Source organism: Labrus mixtus, chromosome 17, assembly GCF_963584025.1.
Source record: "Labrus mixtus chromosome 17, fLabMix1.1, whole genome shotgun sequence".
NCBI classification, from domain to species: Eukaryota; Metazoa; Chordata; class Actinopteri; order Labriformes; family Labridae; genus Labrus; species Labrus mixtus.
Window position 1 is genome coordinate 7012517 of NC_083628.1, and position 17314 is coordinate 7029830.

General features: G+C 39.2%; 1 protein-coding gene across 13 annotated transcripts in view; it reads right to left on the bottom strand.

Moving 5' to 3' along the window:
• Positions 1-232: 232 nt before the first annotated feature.
• nedd4l (NEDD4 like E3 ubiquitin protein ligase) overlaps positions 233-17314 on the bottom strand; it is a 49628-nt gene continuing 32546 nt past the window's right edge. For all 13 annotated transcript variants that reach the window (XM_061061953.1, XM_061061955.1, XM_061061951.1 and 10 more), the window contains 17 exons: positions 16259-16447; positions 12555-12752; positions 11189-11266; positions 9484-9538; positions 8651-8709; positions 8215-8280; positions 6894-7123; positions 5809-5930; positions 5531-5601; positions 4787-4882; positions 4587-4660; positions 4396-4456; positions 4103-4162; positions 3860-3967; positions 3200-3296; positions 2722-2794; positions 233-2183 (listed from right to left, as the gene is read on the bottom strand). In XM_061061953.1, coding sequence (XP_060917936.1) covers positions 2081-2183; positions 2722-2794; positions 3200-3296; positions 3860-3967; positions 4103-4162; positions 4396-4456; positions 4587-4660; positions 4787-4882; positions 5531-5601; positions 5809-5930; positions 6894-7123; positions 8215-8280; positions 8651-8709; positions 9484-9538; positions 11189-11266; positions 12555-12752; positions 16259-16447 — 1740 coding nt within the window. In that variant the 3' untranslated portion in view covers positions 233-2080. The remainder of the gene's footprint in view (positions 2184-2721; positions 2795-3199; positions 3297-3859; positions 3968-4102; positions 4163-4395; positions 4457-4586; positions 4661-4786; positions 4883-5530; positions 5602-5808; positions 5931-6893; positions 7124-8214; positions 8281-8650; positions 8710-9483; positions 9539-11188; positions 11267-12554; positions 12753-16258; positions 16448-17314) is intronic.

Consider the following 17314-nt stretch of genomic DNA (forward strand, 5'->3'; position numbering starts at 1 on the left):
TTTGAAATGTTGCACTGTCAAGGAATCAAGAAGGAAGATTAGGTTTACAGATGGAAACTACTTTACTTTCAACCAGTGCAAAAGAGCAATCCTGGAATCAAGATATGAATTATCAAAATGAATCAATGTCTTACATTTTATGCAGCTTGTAGTTTAAATCATATTTCTCTGGATCTTTAATGTTTTTAACTTCTGTTCTGAGAGAAGTCATAATAACTGAAACAACACAATCTGAGAAGTTTCATTTTTATTTGACTGAAGTTAAATGAACCACAAAGAGTTGCAGAGAGTGGTGGAAACGTTTAACAAAAGTGATATTTTCCCATGATTCGATAAAATAACAAAACCCCTCTAAAAAAAAAAAAAAAAAGGACTGAACCAGTTTTGAAAAGGGAGAATCACAGAGGGAAGCTAACAGAGGAAACAGGGAGGAAATGGTCAAGAAAAAGAGAAGGAATAAAAGGATACCAAAGGATGTAAAGACCATGCTTCACATCTGTTAACTTTTTCTACCTTAGCAGCAGCAGCCCAGATTTACAGACTATTTATATTGCACCAGGTAAGTGCTCCGAATGGAAAAAAGAAAGAATCACATTCAAGTTAATGACAAAACACATACAATAGGAGACATGACCTCAGAGTGATCTATAAAGTGCCCTTTAGGTTCAATGGTGTTAGAAAAAGGAGAGAAACAAAAACATTTAAAAAAACAAAGTTTTGCTCTGTAAGAAACATGCTGCTTTATATTCAGTGGCAATCACAGCTTTTCTCTCAAACACCCGCACGCGCACACAGCTTCATTTTAGTGTCGTTGATCAGTAATAGTTCTGTTAAATGTAGTTCATACATATATTTATATATCATGAAAGAACTTAAAATGTGTTATTTTTTTCCAAGAACAATTTACAGCATTATGAACAGCAACAGGCATGAGAATATTCATATAATCATGACGCAAACATCTCAGAGAAACTAGCGTGGGGTTTAGTTTAGTTTTCCCTTTCTCGAACTTGAGACATATTACACGTCCAAATTACAACTACAGTATGTAGTCAAAGCAAACACAAGATACAGTTTCATGCTGCTTTCATAGCACTACAATAAAAACCATTTTATTCAACACATTTGCTATCACCATAACAAATGATATGGATTATTTCGCAGACTAGCCAGATTTACACTTCACACACCATGTCATATAGAATTGTCAAAATAGTAAACAACATTGTTCATCAGTACAAATACGTTTGGAGTATTTTCCTGCGAGAATTATACCAATGATTAAAAAACAACGAAAAAACAAAATCTCTTCCATAATGACAAAAACTATAAAAATCAGTTTTTCGGGGATCGTTTCATCCCACGTTCTTGAATTCTTTACCAGCGGCTAAAATAACAAAAATCATTACTCTACAAAAAGGCTGCAGTGGCGGTTTCTGATCACACAACAGGCTCTACGGAGGGGTGTGGCCGATTTCCTGAAATGTGATTGGCTAGCATTCCTAAGGTAATCTGGTGTTGGTCTAAGGATTTGAGAGAGAGAGAGTTGTGATCATAGTGCCATTGCAGTTTCTTAAGAGAAATAGTGCATGTAGGAGCCAGATTAAGGCCATGCTAAGACCCCTGCAGTGAAGGGTGCAGAATACTGTGTTATAGTGTACATAAAGGAGCTATTGAAATGCATTAGTGTTTCCAGCACTGTAGATTTTCACAGGACGAGGGGAGGAGGGGAAAGAAACGGCGGATCAGGTAGGGGGGCCAGCTCATTCATCGCTCATGCCTGTACATAATAGATTTCAGCATCCAGCGGGAGGGGGGGGGGGCACTGCCTGTTTTTCCCCCAGCACCTTTAAGAAGCGAGCTACCCGCCCTGAAAAGATATAAAGACGTAGGCAAGTTGTCTCGACAAATCGCTGTACAGTCTCGAAACCACCGTGTTGTGGAGGTGGCTCACGTTCAGGCATTACAATACAACATGCTCGCACAGAACTGCCACTACAGCAGCTGGTTTGACATCCCTGTAGCTTTGTGTTTTTTTTTTTTATTGTTTGTTGGTTGGATGCAGTCGAAGGTTGCTTCTTTAGTCGACTCCCTCAAAGCCCTGCGCGTTCTCCACCGCCATGAGGAGTTTCTCTCTCAGGTCCTCAAATGAGTCGTAAGTGGGGAGATCCAAGCGGTTGAAACTGGGAAGAAAAAAACATTTTATACAAAATTATAAAAACTTCAGACGGTATTTGACTTGAAAGTGCATAAATAGTTCTTTAAAGTAGTAAACACTTGAAGTCATGCTAGCGGTTGGCTACAATATCTTTATATCTGACTTCTTTGTTCCAGGACAAGAAATCGAAATGTTTTCATCCAGAAATATTGCTGGGCTTGATAGAGTAGGAATTGGAGGGGAATGACATGCGGGAAACGAGCCACAGGTCGAACTTAAACCTGGGCCGCCCCAGTATGTTGTACATGTTCTTTGCAGGATAAAATATTAGACCTTTGCTGATCACACGACTTTCCTTAAACTCCTACAGCAGGTCAAGGGTTTTAACTTGTCCAATAGAAATGCACAGCGTTCTAACATGAGAAACAGGTCAACCCATTTCAAACGCGTGTTAGCTTTGTCATAGTGAGCATATTATCATGCTGATTTGAGCAATTTCAGCATCCAAGGATGGCTCTTTTTTCATCTGCTTGTATGCGTGTGTGCAGGCAGTAGACACATACCATGTGTGAGCTCTTGGTAACTTATCCGGTGTTCCCCACTGCTCGATTGTGAACAGCTGTGGTCCATTAGAACCTGCAACAAAAGATGTTTTTATTACACCTCAAATTTAACCTCTACATTTAATAGTCAATAATTATAGATGTAGAGGAGGGATAGAGAGAATATGAACAATTAATGCATTGTGTGATTGATTTGAATATTTAAGTGATCAAAAAACCAAAAGCCTCATTAGTAACTCCTATGTCTAAAAGTTAAATGTGAGAAAATAAATAACTATATTTTGATCACATACAGTTGTAAATTAGATAGTGATAAAATTATTTGACTCCTCTTATCAGGATACTATACTTTTGTCACTGTTTCCTTGTATAATGCACAGGTACTGCAGTTTAATCATAACATGATGTAAAAGTACTGTGGCCATAATAAAAGCAGGATATAGTAAGAAAGATGAAGCTGACTGGTGTGTTTACGCACCGTAAAGCTCCGCAAAGCCATTCATGGGCACACGTGACGTTCCCGTTACAAACTGGAGGAGTCGGATCCTCTTTTCAGCATCCATCAACAGGACGACCTGGTGAGAGACGAAGTGACATGATCGAACAGTTCACATAATTAAGTTATCAAAATATCAATCAAATAAAAGTTCTTTAAAATTGTTGCTGTGTGTTTAAAACGTAAAAGGGCAAAATTCAAACAGAAGCCGTTTAAGCCTGCTGGCATGGATGACATATAATCGTTGTTTGTGTGTGTGAGTGTGTGTCAGCATGCCATGTACACAGAAACAACTACTCGTGTACATTGTTTGCTGTCAGAGTGTTGTGTGTGCTACTGTGTGTGTGTGTGTGTGTGTGTGTGTGTGTGTGTGTTAAAGTCAAGACACATGATAACAGGGGCAGGCGACTACTTTAGGCTCTTTCATCAGAGCAAACAAGCCTGTTCTTCCAAACAGACTTTGATCTTCAAAAGCGAGGCCAGCAAACCTGTCACAGGCAGGATGACTGAAACCAGCATTTCATATGAAGCAATATGTAGCTGACATTTAAGTCAGTCCACCTCTGAAATAATCAGTTGTGCTTGTGCAGCGTTTTATTGCATGTGTTCACATGTCTGCGTGTTTATGTATCGCACTCGTACCTTCCAGAACCACTGAATAACGGGGTGGTTAGGGCAGTATCCGTTCTTGTAAACAGTGTGTTGTCTCCAGTCGTTCACGTCGACGTCACCCAGACCGCACATGAGCAGCTACACAAAGACAGAGAGCAAGGGAGAAAAATAAATGAATCATTCAAGTTAAAAAGGTTTATGTTATTTTGCTTATGTCTGTGAACAGTTCTGGCAATGTGATTGGTGCAAAATGACTAAATTAAGGATCCATACCTCCAGTTCATTTTCATCAAAGATCTTGATCAGATCTACGATAATAAGTTCTGTGAAGCCCTGAAAATAAAAAAAAAAGGGAATAAAAAAAATTATACCAGTTAATGTCAAGAAACATAAAAACAAAACATCCCACAAAATGACTGTAAAGCTTATAAATATTAAATTGAGAAATATTTTGAAGAAGAGGTTAAGATGCAGAGGTTGGTTTAATCTCATTCTGAAGGGGGAAACATAAAAGGTGTGTGGGAACAGTGCCCCCAAGTGGAGAATGTATTAATGCACATAAATACCTCCAGGAAGGCGTTCATCTGCTTCTGGACCCGATTGACAAACCTCCACTGGATGACGAGGCTGACAGAGGGAAGATCATTGAGATGAGAAAAACAAGTTTGAAGACAGTTTTAGATTCAGAAAGTTTTATTTTAAGTAACTAATCATAAAAAGAATCATCTTAAAGGATGAATACTGATCCAATCCTTACTCAATGTATTCCTTTTTGTTGTCATTGGTGACCACCATGTCTGAGCCGCTGGGCTTCAGGTCCACCTGGTACGTCTGAGACAGAAAACAACGATAAAGATAAGACAAGGAAACTCCTCATACCAAACCACTTGCATGCTACTGCATTCATTTTTTTTTGATATAATCAGATATAAAAGGGACGGATTGAAGCCTCCACACCTGTCCAAAGTTGTCCTCGTCGATACAAAACCTCAGGTCCAGCTCTGTGGGATCATTCTCCAGAATCCACTTTAGAGAGTTGTAGTATTCACTGTCCTGTGGTACAGAGGACACAGAGAAAAAAACAACACATGAAAGCAAGGTCATTCATTATGACCCAGACGGCTGGGTGGGTTTAAGGTGCGTTCCATTTCCGAGTTGTTTCCGGTCTGATTCGTCATCAGGGACGCCTGTCCGAGTTAAAATTTAACATGGCTGCTACATGCACCAACAGTAATGTTTATGATGTAACTATTGTGTTTATTAATAACTTAGTCCTCTTTTTGTGTAATTAAATCAATCACTCTGAAAGTATAGTTCAGGTTTTATCTGTTATCATGTTATTTTTGAACGGAAACTATCACATAGTATGTTCTTATCGTCTGGTATTAGCTAAAAAAACAAAGGAACTCCTGGAGGCGTTCATGTTGCTTGTTCGACTTGTAACCAACTCGCAACTGGAACAAGGTTAACTCAGGTTAACTCAGGTGTAACATCACTACCAACTCCAAGATCCTAGTTCCGAGGTAAATATAATGCACCATTATTCCTTCACGTCAGACCATGACCAATACGTTAAAAGACGGCTGATTGTTTAACTGATTAGCAAATTAAAGCCCACTCGTCTATTTCAGAGTGCTAATCCTAATGGAGGCTTTTCTTTTTTTAATCATGATGTATTGATGTCAAGCTGTGATGTCTTACCACTGACTCCATATCTTTCAGGGAAATCTGTTTCCCCAGCATCATCTTGTAGAACGGCCGGATGAAAAAACCTAAAGAGGCAAAACGACACGTCACAATGTGTGTGTGTGTGTGTGTGTTTGATTGATGTTTTTAGGTTCTTAAAATTACAGAGAAAATGTTGATTTAGTGTACTTACACGTGACAAACCAAAAAATACACATTATTACACAATATCCAAATGTGTTTTCATCTCAATAACATCATCAAAGACAGGACTACAACATGAAGCAGCTTACCATCCAGTAGTTTTCCATGAAACACGGCCATCCCTGCCACACGCCCGATGAACTTGAAATAGGAGAGATGGTCCTCGTTGCACAGGCCAGAGTTGGGATTTATTTGGAGAGTGTAGTTGTCCCTGCAGAGGCAAGAGCGTATTAGTAGTTTTAGAGAAAGTCGTTCAACGGTTTGATATCCAGGTCATTCTGTGGTTCTCCAGCCAGTCAATCGGTTAACTACCTTGTGTCCTTTTTGTCACAGAAACCTCAAAATGTACATGTTCAGGGGCACATGCAGCTGCAAGCTATGAGTAATGACTTTTAAAAAATAACAAGGGATGGATTTGGTAAAATTGGAGGAGGATTAATAAATCAACACAACTTTGCCCTTAAATTCATTAAAAAACGTAACAATCCAAATAAAATAATGAAATAATGTTGTTGTTTTTCGCATGATTTAAAAAACAACCCCGGCTGATGCCTGTAATAATTTATGCACTGTCACTTAATAATTATCCACACTCTTCTACCCTTCCTGCAAATTCTGGTGATTAATTATTTTATTTCAATCCTCTCTAATACTCTACCAAGGCAACAAAACCTGAATGATTCACACTGAAACAATGGCAATGTTGTGTGACTTAAGAAGCATTGTGAAGGGATATATTTTCAAGAGTTTTTTTTTTAATTTTTAAATCACTTCATTTGTTTTACTTTCTTCTACCTTTGTCCTACAAAATCTGAATGGCTGACTCTTTGTGAATTGATGGTGGTGCCGAGAAAAGGAACAAAACATACAGCGCTTTAATTATCTTAACTCCTACTGCATGTGGGAAACATTTTTTCCAGGATGGATTTTTGAATGAGAGGAAAAGTTAATCAAAGTGAAAGGAAACTTGAACAAGTCTCACAGGGGAATAATACAGCAGCTCCACCCTTCACCCACAGTTGTGCACAAAGCCAGACGAAAATATGAGGGAAAAGGACTTCTCCACAGCTGCACACATAAAACATGGTTCCTTCACTGCACCACCTTTGGGAGACTCTGTGTCCTGTGTTATATCCTTTTTTACACATGTTGACAAAGACCAGAAGAGACTCACGTGGCAGAGTATTCAAACAGGCCGTAGTAAGGGTTGAACATCTCCTTGGATAAGAGGAAGAACCACTCTCTGGCCACACCGCCGTAATCCAGACCTTTCTCTGACTCAAACTCGATCCACAGCCGAGCCTTCAGAACATCCGGCCTTTTAAGGGACATGATTCGACGGTACGACTCTTCAAAGATGTTGTTTCTGTGTAACTTCATCTCGAAGCGGTTGGGAATGTCAGCCTGGAAGAGTTGATAAGAATTATCGTGTGTACAAATATGAAAACAGTAAAGGCAACATATAATCACATTTTCATTTGCAAATGTAAGGGGGACATGTGACCTGGTAGAAAGTAGGGCAGGGTAACAGAATGATCTCAAAACAGGATCATGATTACATTGTTGATAATAATGATGATAGAACAATTGCAACAGAAAACTTTTTAAGTGTTTCTTGACCTGCTCATTTTCAGCTTGATCATTTAAGATGAAGAAGACTTTTAGTAATCTGACATCTAGACGTTGAGAGAAAGCAGCTGAACTACAGAGAGTTAGCAACAGCTTGACATGCGGTCCCAGAAGCAGCACCAAAGAGTGTTGGAGAAATACAGATCTTTTTTTAAACATGAAACAGGTTTATTCTTTTCACTGGTTTTGATCATCACTTCAGAACCTGTTCTCTGAATTTTGTATTATTCTCTGTCTTGCTGCTGCAACGCCCGAATTTCCCCACTGGGGATCAATAAAATCTAATCTAATCTAATCTAAAGATCGATTTGGAGAAGAGGAGACCGCTGTGGAGGATTGAGCTCTAATTAGAAACCTCGAGACTGATGAAAAATAAAGGAATCCTAACCTAAAACGGAGTTACCAATATTTGTGGCAGCTCAGCTAACATCCCCTCCTGTGCAAACAAGAGCCCAAGATAAACCCTGATTTTCAGATTGTATAAAGACATTGATTAATATAGAAAAAAAATAATGGTAATAGCTTTTTGCAATACTGGAAAGCCAAAGAAAGCCACAAAAAAGGTCAAAGTCTTAGTATGTTAACACAAGATCAGATTCCAGTATTAGAAAACAACTGCAGACCAAAGCAGTAGAAAACACCTCCTCTTGGTGTGAAATGATTGCATTGAATATTCAACATGCAAAACAAAATGTCAAACTCAGTCACGCAGTGTAAAGACAGTGTGAAGAAAGTTAATTAAGTTTGCAATCAGGCATAATCAGAAAAGAAGGTAATTAGACCACCTTCTTGTGCAAAGAGAAGCTGTGAGTTTTCACCATATTTAGCTGTCGCCTGGTGTTGTAAAGCAAAAGACCACTTCTTACCGGTTTCTTCAATTTCTTCCTGAAGTAGTCATATTTCTGCTTGAACTCTCTGGAGTAAGGGACAGCCTATACAGACAACAACACAAAGAAAATGTTCAAAAAAGGGCATCAAAGTCTTTAAAAGCATGTGGCTTTTCAAAATAAAGTTAAATATAGCGACAGTTCTTGTTTAAAACATCAAAAGCTTCATGCAGTGAAACCAGGGGAGGGTTTTTCTAGAGAGGCACTACAATATCTGAAGTGGTGCGTATAATAACATGAAGGTGCTGGCATGTTAAGTGACAACCTCAGTGACAAAGTGATTTATCTTTGTCATACAGACAGAGACTAATGAGTGTATGTAGCAGACAAAACCAGAGTGTTAAAAGAGGGACTTGTAGTTTCCACGTAGTAACACTTGATAGAGACTCTCTTGAGTAGTGAAGTCATTACTCACGGGTCCTGTGATAGCTGGACTCTGCAGACGAGGGTCCTCCCACTGCGTGTTCTTTGTATCTGGGTTAAAACAAACAACACATACTCTGAGTGCAAGAACAGGATCAAAAAGCACATCCTTATCTTTTATTTATGAAGAATATGAAACATTTGCTGCTTACATTTTGAAAATAACGCATTTTCAGATTTTTTGGATTTGAAAGTAAACTCAGTAACTTTTGGTCAAGTTGGAATTAATGAGTGATCAGAAGGGGTTAACTTTGGCTCTTTAAAACATAAGGGGCATTTTCAGACATTTGATAGATCTAATGTTTACTAAATTAAGCCAAACAGCATTACAACAGCTGTATGTATGTGAATGAACCAGAAGGCTAGCATGCAAGGCAAAAAAGAACCCCTGCTTTCAGACTTTCCCCAACTGTATAAAAAGCAACAGCATTAAAAACATAAAGGGCAAGGCGATATATTAATTATTATTTAATCAATAAATCCAGTTTGTGGAAAATCGAGATTTTCTCTAAAACTTGCTCTGCCGCTCCCCTTGGGCTCCCTTAGTTCACATCCTCCCCACTCGTTTACTTTCTACAGAGCGGCTAGTTGGCCTTCAGGTATGAGCCACCCAGTATTTTGCTGAAGTTGCTGTGCCTCATCAGTACTTTAGCTGTACCCTGAAACTGCACCGTGCACTTTTAAAGAAAGGTTTACAGCTTCAATCTTGCACTATACGACAGCATGTGGGAGTCCACTCTGAACTGTCTACTGACTGAGTTTGTGTTGTAATGGATACTTCAGATATGCAAGAAACCAAAAAATTGTAGGATAGAACTGTCTTACTGTGGTCAATGTAGAAGGTGCGTCCGTCTGAGTGAATTCTTTCTTCCCATCCAGGCTAAAAAAAGGAGCAAGAAAACAAAAAGGTGAGAAAAATGCACACAGTCACCATTGGACATATATCAAAGACGACATGCTCAAATAGTAATTTAAATCCATCCCCTTTATTTTTCCTTTTGAGATTTATGTTTGATTGAACTTGACGGACCAAAAATGGTCCAAACCCTGACAGCCCAGCACAGCGAGCGAGGCAAACTCAATCAAACACCACAAAGGAACCAAGAGGATTTTCTCTCCTATTTGAGTCACGTCTGAGATGTCAGCAAGGCAGGGATACAACCACGACATTAAAAGAGGTTAATCACCAATACCAGTTCAAACCAGTACACCACCACTGACACGGTGAGCACTCGGTACGGTGTCACAGGCCAATCACACACACTCGTACGGCACCAGCAGTCAGGCAATGACAAAAAGTAACGGAATATTGAGAGTTCAGGTGTTGGGGAAGGTAGCGACTCTGACAATCTGTCAAACAATGTGTAACTGAAGAATATGTGTGGTTAGATATGCTGCTACTGCACGAGTGGAGAGACCGGATTGAAACTCTGACAAGACATGCAGCATACAGCCAGCTCCTTCCTCTAACATACACATAGAACTGCTTTTGTTTCTCTCGCATCTCTGTCATCCCTCCCTCGATCCCTTATTTAACCTTCCACTCCACTCATTCTCTCCTCAAGCTGAAAAATGGCCTCGTTCCACTTTCCCAAATTGTGTTTAACCTCGCCTTTAACACTGTCAACAGGTACACAGACATGGAGCAGTCCGGAGGATCCAAGGACGAAGCTTGGCAGCTCTAAATTTTAAAGAAGGGGTGGCGGTGGTGGTGCAGGGAGGGCGCACAGAGAGAGGAAGTGGTGTAAAAATACTGATTAAAAAAAAAAAAGGAAAGGGGAGGGTACAAGTCCATCCATGCCGGTCATGAGAAAGAGAACAGATAGAAAGACAGAGAGAGGAAAAATAAAACAAAACAAAAGTCAAAACAAAAAAAAAAGTAAGCGCAAGGCTGTCTTGCAGGCATTTGACCAGACTGGACTGGACCAGACAGGTAGGCAAGGCAGGCAGAGGGAGGGAGGCACCAACCAACCTCCTCTGGTAGGTTCTGCCAAACAGACATGGCCAGGTGTAGAAGAAGTAGCATACATTAGATCCATCAGAACGGAGAGAGAAGAGAAAGAGAAGAGGGAGGGAGAGAGAGAGAGAGAGAGAGAGAGAGAGAGAGAACACACACACATGCACACACCACACAAGCCTGTGAGATGTACAAACCCATGAAGCTTTGGTTATTTAACAGCTGAATAGAGTAACATTTGGCCCACTAGCTGGGAGGTTCTTTTCCACCACCCCAATTTCTCATCCGTGGTTCTCCCTCTTTTTTAACAGGACTACAAATTAATTTAAAGTGATCACATGATATTTCTTCATTCACAAAGTTCAAACGTAAAACATTAACAACTTTAAGCTGGCCTGCAGACAGATATGAGGAAAACAACTGCTCAGAAAAGAAATACCTACATGTAACACATTTACATTAGTGAATGGTTAAACAAAGCGAAGCAATTATCGGAATCCATTAGGTCATTGTTACTGTGCTTTGTGGGCCAAAGGTTAAATATGCAGTAGGTCTTATTGTGAGCGTACTTACAGGAAGAGGACCGAGCTCCCCAGGCTCCATTGAGTTCTTATTCCTCAAATGAACGGGATATTTCAACCTGGGATCCTCCTGGTTGTAAAAACATTGGAGAAGAGAAAGAGGAATACATATGAATTATTCCAAAACAGGTACGGGAAAATCATGTAAAATAGATCTAAATAATATCTGTTCATTTGTATTCACACCACCAGATGTCACTAAAACATCCTCGAAGGTCATCGGTACTGTGAGTTCACTGCTCTGCATCTAACTGTTTATAACTGAAACTGTAACATAATCATCATTAAGTAGCAAAAAAAAGAAAGAAAAGAAGACACTTTCTCATCAGTTTCTTACAGCACTTTTTAAAATATATTTTATACTTAAGTCCGAAAAAGATTCCTGGATGTTGTTTTGCTAAAGTATTACTTCATTACAGACTCTCACTGGCCATCTTCCTACACTATCGTTGCCAACATTTTAGATCAATATTTTTCAATAACATATGTTTTAAAAATATTACAGTCTTTTTAATTGAATGAACGATAGTATCAAAAAGAGCCGAAGCTAAGACATATTTTTAACCTACAGCTGCTGCTGGGGAAAGAGAGAGGACACCATCTAAATAATTTAACAGTATTCATTAGTTTACCTGCATGTTTAGGTAATCAAAAATAAAATAATAATGGGGGCCTAGGACTTGATATAAGATACAAGAGGTATCAATATTGTTGGATTCTTTTACTGGAATCGTATTGTAACAATGCTTGTTTTCATGATTTGGTTGAGGGGGGGGGGGGGGGGGGGGGGGGTGTTAGATGCAATGTGGTAGGGAAGGAAGTATTGGCGTTGTCACTAGCTGGAGCTAGTAGCATAAACACAGCCTACTGTAGCTCTGGGTTTCAAATACTACCTTATAACCCTTATTCACATAAAATCCATTATCTGTTAATAATATTATTATCATGAGAAAAGAGAGGGAAGATGCTATAAAGAAGATCCTCTAGTTGAGTTGTTCATATTGAGTTTTCTAAAAAGCTTCAGATTTTGGAAGGAAATTCCTTGAAATCTAAACTCCAGCTAATAATCATTTATTATTTATGTAATATTGGAAATTCTATACCTCCTCATAAAAGCAGCTATTCTTACTTGTCTGCAGTCCTTGTGCTGACCTGCATTGCACGAGGATTGTGCAAGCTATTGATTGTAATTTAAATCTATTATCATTCATAATTATTGGGGGGAAGTAATAAGAGTTATTTCCTGGACTTTAACAAGGAAACTGTACTATTAAGCTCTTCTTTTAAAAAAAAAAAACAAAAAAAAAAAACTCTTTTAGTCACAAGAACACAACATCCAAGAGTGTGTGTCAGCTCACCCAGGTTGTGTTTCTGCTGTTGTGGTCGATGAAGAAAGGCCTTCCGTTGGGGGCTATCCTCATCTCCCAGCCCGGGGGCAGGAAGCTCTGTTGGGTCTTATGCTGGGACTTGGGGGAGCTGTAAGGGGATGGCTGTGGGGACTGCGGGTTGGACACCGTGTCCTTTACAGCCCTCCGCACCTGGATGTTGTTGGCTCCCTGGAATCATATATTAAAAAAATGAATAATAATAAAGCGTAACGTTATCACTCCCATTAGATTCAAAGAAGAGGATTAAATCAGTGACTGAATATTGATTAATGGCAGTATGGAATAAAATCATCACTGATCCTTTGAAACCCAATAACAAGAATGGGAACCAGTTTTCAAGTACTCTGTTAGAAAACCTGATTAGATCAGCAAAGATATAGGAAACACCATACTTCAGCTTCGTAGCTATGACCACCTCGAGAGAAAGACCCCTAGGTGCTGAAGTAGTTATTACATACCCGACAGGTTAAAAGCTTAATAGATGTGTTAGTGGCTGACGATGGAGAGTGACTTGAATGCAGGCAGTCATCAGTCTGGAAAAAAGGTCTACTCCTGTGTGTATTGTTTTATTGGTTACTGTGATGCACTGCTCACTTATTCAATCATTGTAGCCACTTTAAACATGAGATGCATCTTGAACTTGTGCGTGATGTGTGATGATTTTTCAGTGAGATCTCATCTACATGTAGATGTTAAACCAACGTCTTACAATGGAGGCTGAAAAAAACGTTTAAATAAGTTTCTTTTAACTGGTAGCCATAGGAGTTTTTTTTTAATGTTATCCAACAAGTTTAAATAAGTCTCAGAGCTCCCCAAAACATGTCTGTGAAGTTTCTTGTTCTAAAAACACTCTGATCCTGTATTTGATCATACCTATAAACCCCGCTATTTCAGCCCTGCTCAGAACAGGCTGTTTCTGTGTCTGTAGCTTTAAATGTAAATGAGCTGTGTCTGACCACGCCCCTGAAAGGGGATGTGGCTCGGGCTTTCTTACTCCATGCCCTATTGTTTACTGTAAGAAGTCAGACTCAGAGGGCAGAACAAACACCTAGCTGTGGGAGTGTCACCCACCTGGGGGAGGGGTTACTGCCCTTTGTGATAAAGGGAAAATCTCCAAACAGCCTGTTTGAGCACACATTTTCTGAAAAGTGGAGCAGGCAAAAGACGTAAAGGATGGACTTTTCTCATAATTGGGGTGTTTGTAGACGGACGAGAGACACATATTAAACATGATAAAATGTATTTTATCATTAATTTTTCATTGATACCCTGGATATTGGGACTGGGGCCTCCTTATCGATCAAAAACGTAAGTAGTTTTTGACTGGATAATGAAAAACTGCAGAACATCTTTTGTTGTTTTTCTATATCAGATAATAGATGGTAGGCATAAAAAAGGACAATGAATGACAACATAATACCAATATTTCTGAAACTATATGTTTACAAGAAACCTATAATTTCTGGCATTTAAAAGCTTCTAATGCAACATTAAACCGACTGAATCTGCTCCGGCTAATAAGTGTCCCTGCATCACACTATTCTTGTAGCAGTAATTATCACTGACTGATCTGATTCTGAACAAGAGAAAAGACTGTTAATTAATCCACAGACCTCCCACCTCCTCTAGAAGTTGTAATTACAACATTCTGCAGTGAGTGTTTCACTTTCTTTGACTTGTTAACGTTAGCACACACACACACACACACACTCAGAAACACACTTAATTAAAACTCCATCAGGTCTGTTCCCTTGATAAGAGCACAGGATCTTCACAATAGCTTTTTAATGGAGCAGGAGGTCAAAAAGAGACTGTGCTTTATAAGATACACTGTGTTGATCTCAATTAGCCAAGTTAGAATGATGTATTCAAGCTACACTTGGTAATCTTAAAATCTGTACTTAAAGTTTGTTTGACGACAGAAGGTGTGTCCCCAGTGCGTCCTTGAGGCCCCCAAAAGGCACTGTCCCCCCCAAAAAAAAGAAAACGAAAGTGATGAAAAACTTTCCAGCGGTCTAAATCCACAAGTCAGTCAAACATACTTCTCAGTCTATCCACAGCGACTTTTCCCCCCAATGTATGTTGTGTCTTTAGAGACCCACATCTGATTTTGCTCTTATTCCGAATGTATCGTGCATAAAGGTTAAAGGTACAAGGACAATAAATAACTTTGTCAAAGGTTTTCTTAATGCATTAGCACCTTTAAGCTGCAATTGAAGAACATGCTCACTCACAAAACAGCAACACAACGTTGCCAACAAAGTTAGAAAGGGAGCAAAAAGCCTGATAGATAGTTTAATTCAAACTCAAAACCCTTTAATACCACTTGATAGAATTATTTTTCTATAGTAAACTGCAAAATGTCACCTTTAACAAATAAACCTCTCCTATTTCAGTCAGTAACTCCAGATTAGCATGTATTGTACTAACTGTGAAGTCATTTGAGTAACACATTAACCACCTGCGCTGTCTGATTATTAAACCCCCTCACAAATAAGTAAGTAACTGTCCTCTTGAAGGCCGACAGAGTAGAAGACAGGAATGCTAACATACTGCAGAGGGATTAGGAATTACTATGTCTTAATATTTAATCTGTACACTAAGTGGGCTGAGTCAAATACTTCTAATGCACAGCTGCTGCTTCAAAGTAAAAGCCCGACTTTCATTGAGATTTCTGTAGGAGAGGATTTTTACAGCGGCTGCAGGTACAGGACTTACAGTACATAGTGTACTGTGCAAAGTGTGTGACTGAGCCCTGAGTGCTCGCTTAATTCTCCATGAAAATTGGTGTGAACACAACTTTGATATCTTCCTGTATTTTCCTAAAAGTTCACACACTACCACTGCAATGTTTACTGTCTGATTTTAAATTCTAATCTGTTGACTGTCTTTCAATGCATTCAAAAGAGAAGTCTAGAAACAATGAAAAAAAGGAAAATACACCTAATTAAGTCTGCAGAGATTGAAAACAACTTTTAAATGTTTAAGAGCACAAAAGGTTTTCTAAAGGATGCCACGCTTTAAATTAATCTTGAATGCCTCCCATAATTTAAACAACATTGTTTTATTTGTTTTGTGTTTTAAAAATAGCCTCTAGGTATAAGGGTGCTTCATAACTAACGTCAATATCATTGATTTCCAGACAGTTAGCTTTAGCAAAGAAAAACATTTGTTGTTGCAGAATTAAATGGTAACTGTAACGGTAAGAGTGCATAGTGAACCCAACAAAACTCAATGTCATGAGTGAACAAGCGCGATGAAAGCTGATTATTTCATGTGACTAATTAACAGGTGAAGATCAAAAACAGGAGCAGTGTGAAACAAGAAAGTCGTCTTTGACAAAAATAAAAATTAGAGGAAAAGATTGGCCAATGATGAGATTAATATTTCTGGATGGTTTGTGAGGATGAAAAGAGAGAAAGGCAGCATGATGACAAGATGTAACCTGAAAGAACGAGAGATGGCATTAGAGGAGTGTTATCTTAAAAAAGGAAAAATGGCAGACGTGGATGGGTGGGGGTAGTGATGAGGTCTTCTGAGGAAAGGCGTTGATACACTGCAGGATTGCATGACAAAAAGGAGAGAAAAATAAAGTAGCCCTTAGGAAGTGAAAGAGGAGGAAAAAGGATGCATGGGAGTTGTGAAGCGGGATCTTAAAGGTGTCTAATTCTCACCTCCAATGGGGTGGAAAGGGTGACGGTAGGGGAGCTGAGGCTACGAGGTCGTCGGACTTGGGGCTCATGGAGGTGGTTGGTGGAGGCATTGGAGGAGGTGGAGGGGGTGGATGCAGGTGGCAGGGCTGAGGCTCCTCCTGACGATGATGATGTTGCTGCTGCTGAGGTGCTGGCTCCATCTTCAGTCAGCTGTCGGTGACAATAGAACTTTTCAGGTTAAGTGGGGTCGAGATAAGTCAGCTGAAGCTCTTTGCTAGAAAAGTTAATGATGGCTGCTGTTGTAAGAGATGCTTGTTTGCTATCAGAGAGGTCTGGATACAAGCTTTTCTTTCATGAAAACTAGTTCTTTAAACAGGGACCTAGGGATAAGTAACAAAAGGTAGTAGAAGAAGAAAAGTTAGTGTTATTATCAATCTTAACCCAAGTGGTTGCTGTAGGGCCCTATGATTTCCCTGATGCAGAAAATGCAGCATTATTACTGAAATGGAATTAGTGGATTTCAAAGTGTGGATGCTTTTCTGTAACATTTTCAACCTCAGCAAAAGAAACAGACAAGATCTATTTGTTGTCCATTATCAAGACCATGAAGGTGGTTTACCTCTTACCAGGAGAGATTTCCATGATACCATATGTTGAACACCAAATAAGCTCTAGAGCAGGTTATGTTCGGAATAAGAGATCAACGTGTTGAAATCCCCACCCACTGACCGATCAGATCTCTTTATGATGGCGCTCTGAGAGCTGATCGAGAGGTGAGGAGGGAGAGACACTGACAAACACGTTGACTTTCCTGTGTGATTTTTATATCAATGAAAGTAATTGATTGTACTTTACTGATATCATCCTTCAACAGAGACTGAAAGGAGTTTTTTTAAGATGTAAGAACGCTTTGAATTATATTTGTTATAAATGCTTATTGGCTCTGTCTGCTACCATCAGAGCTGCAGCTGAAACATTGTGTCTAAAACCGTCATACACACCAAGTGAAGTTTAATCTTAAAACAGCAGATCAAGGCAAAATGAAGGAGAAAAAACAAGATAGGTTTAAAGTTTAAA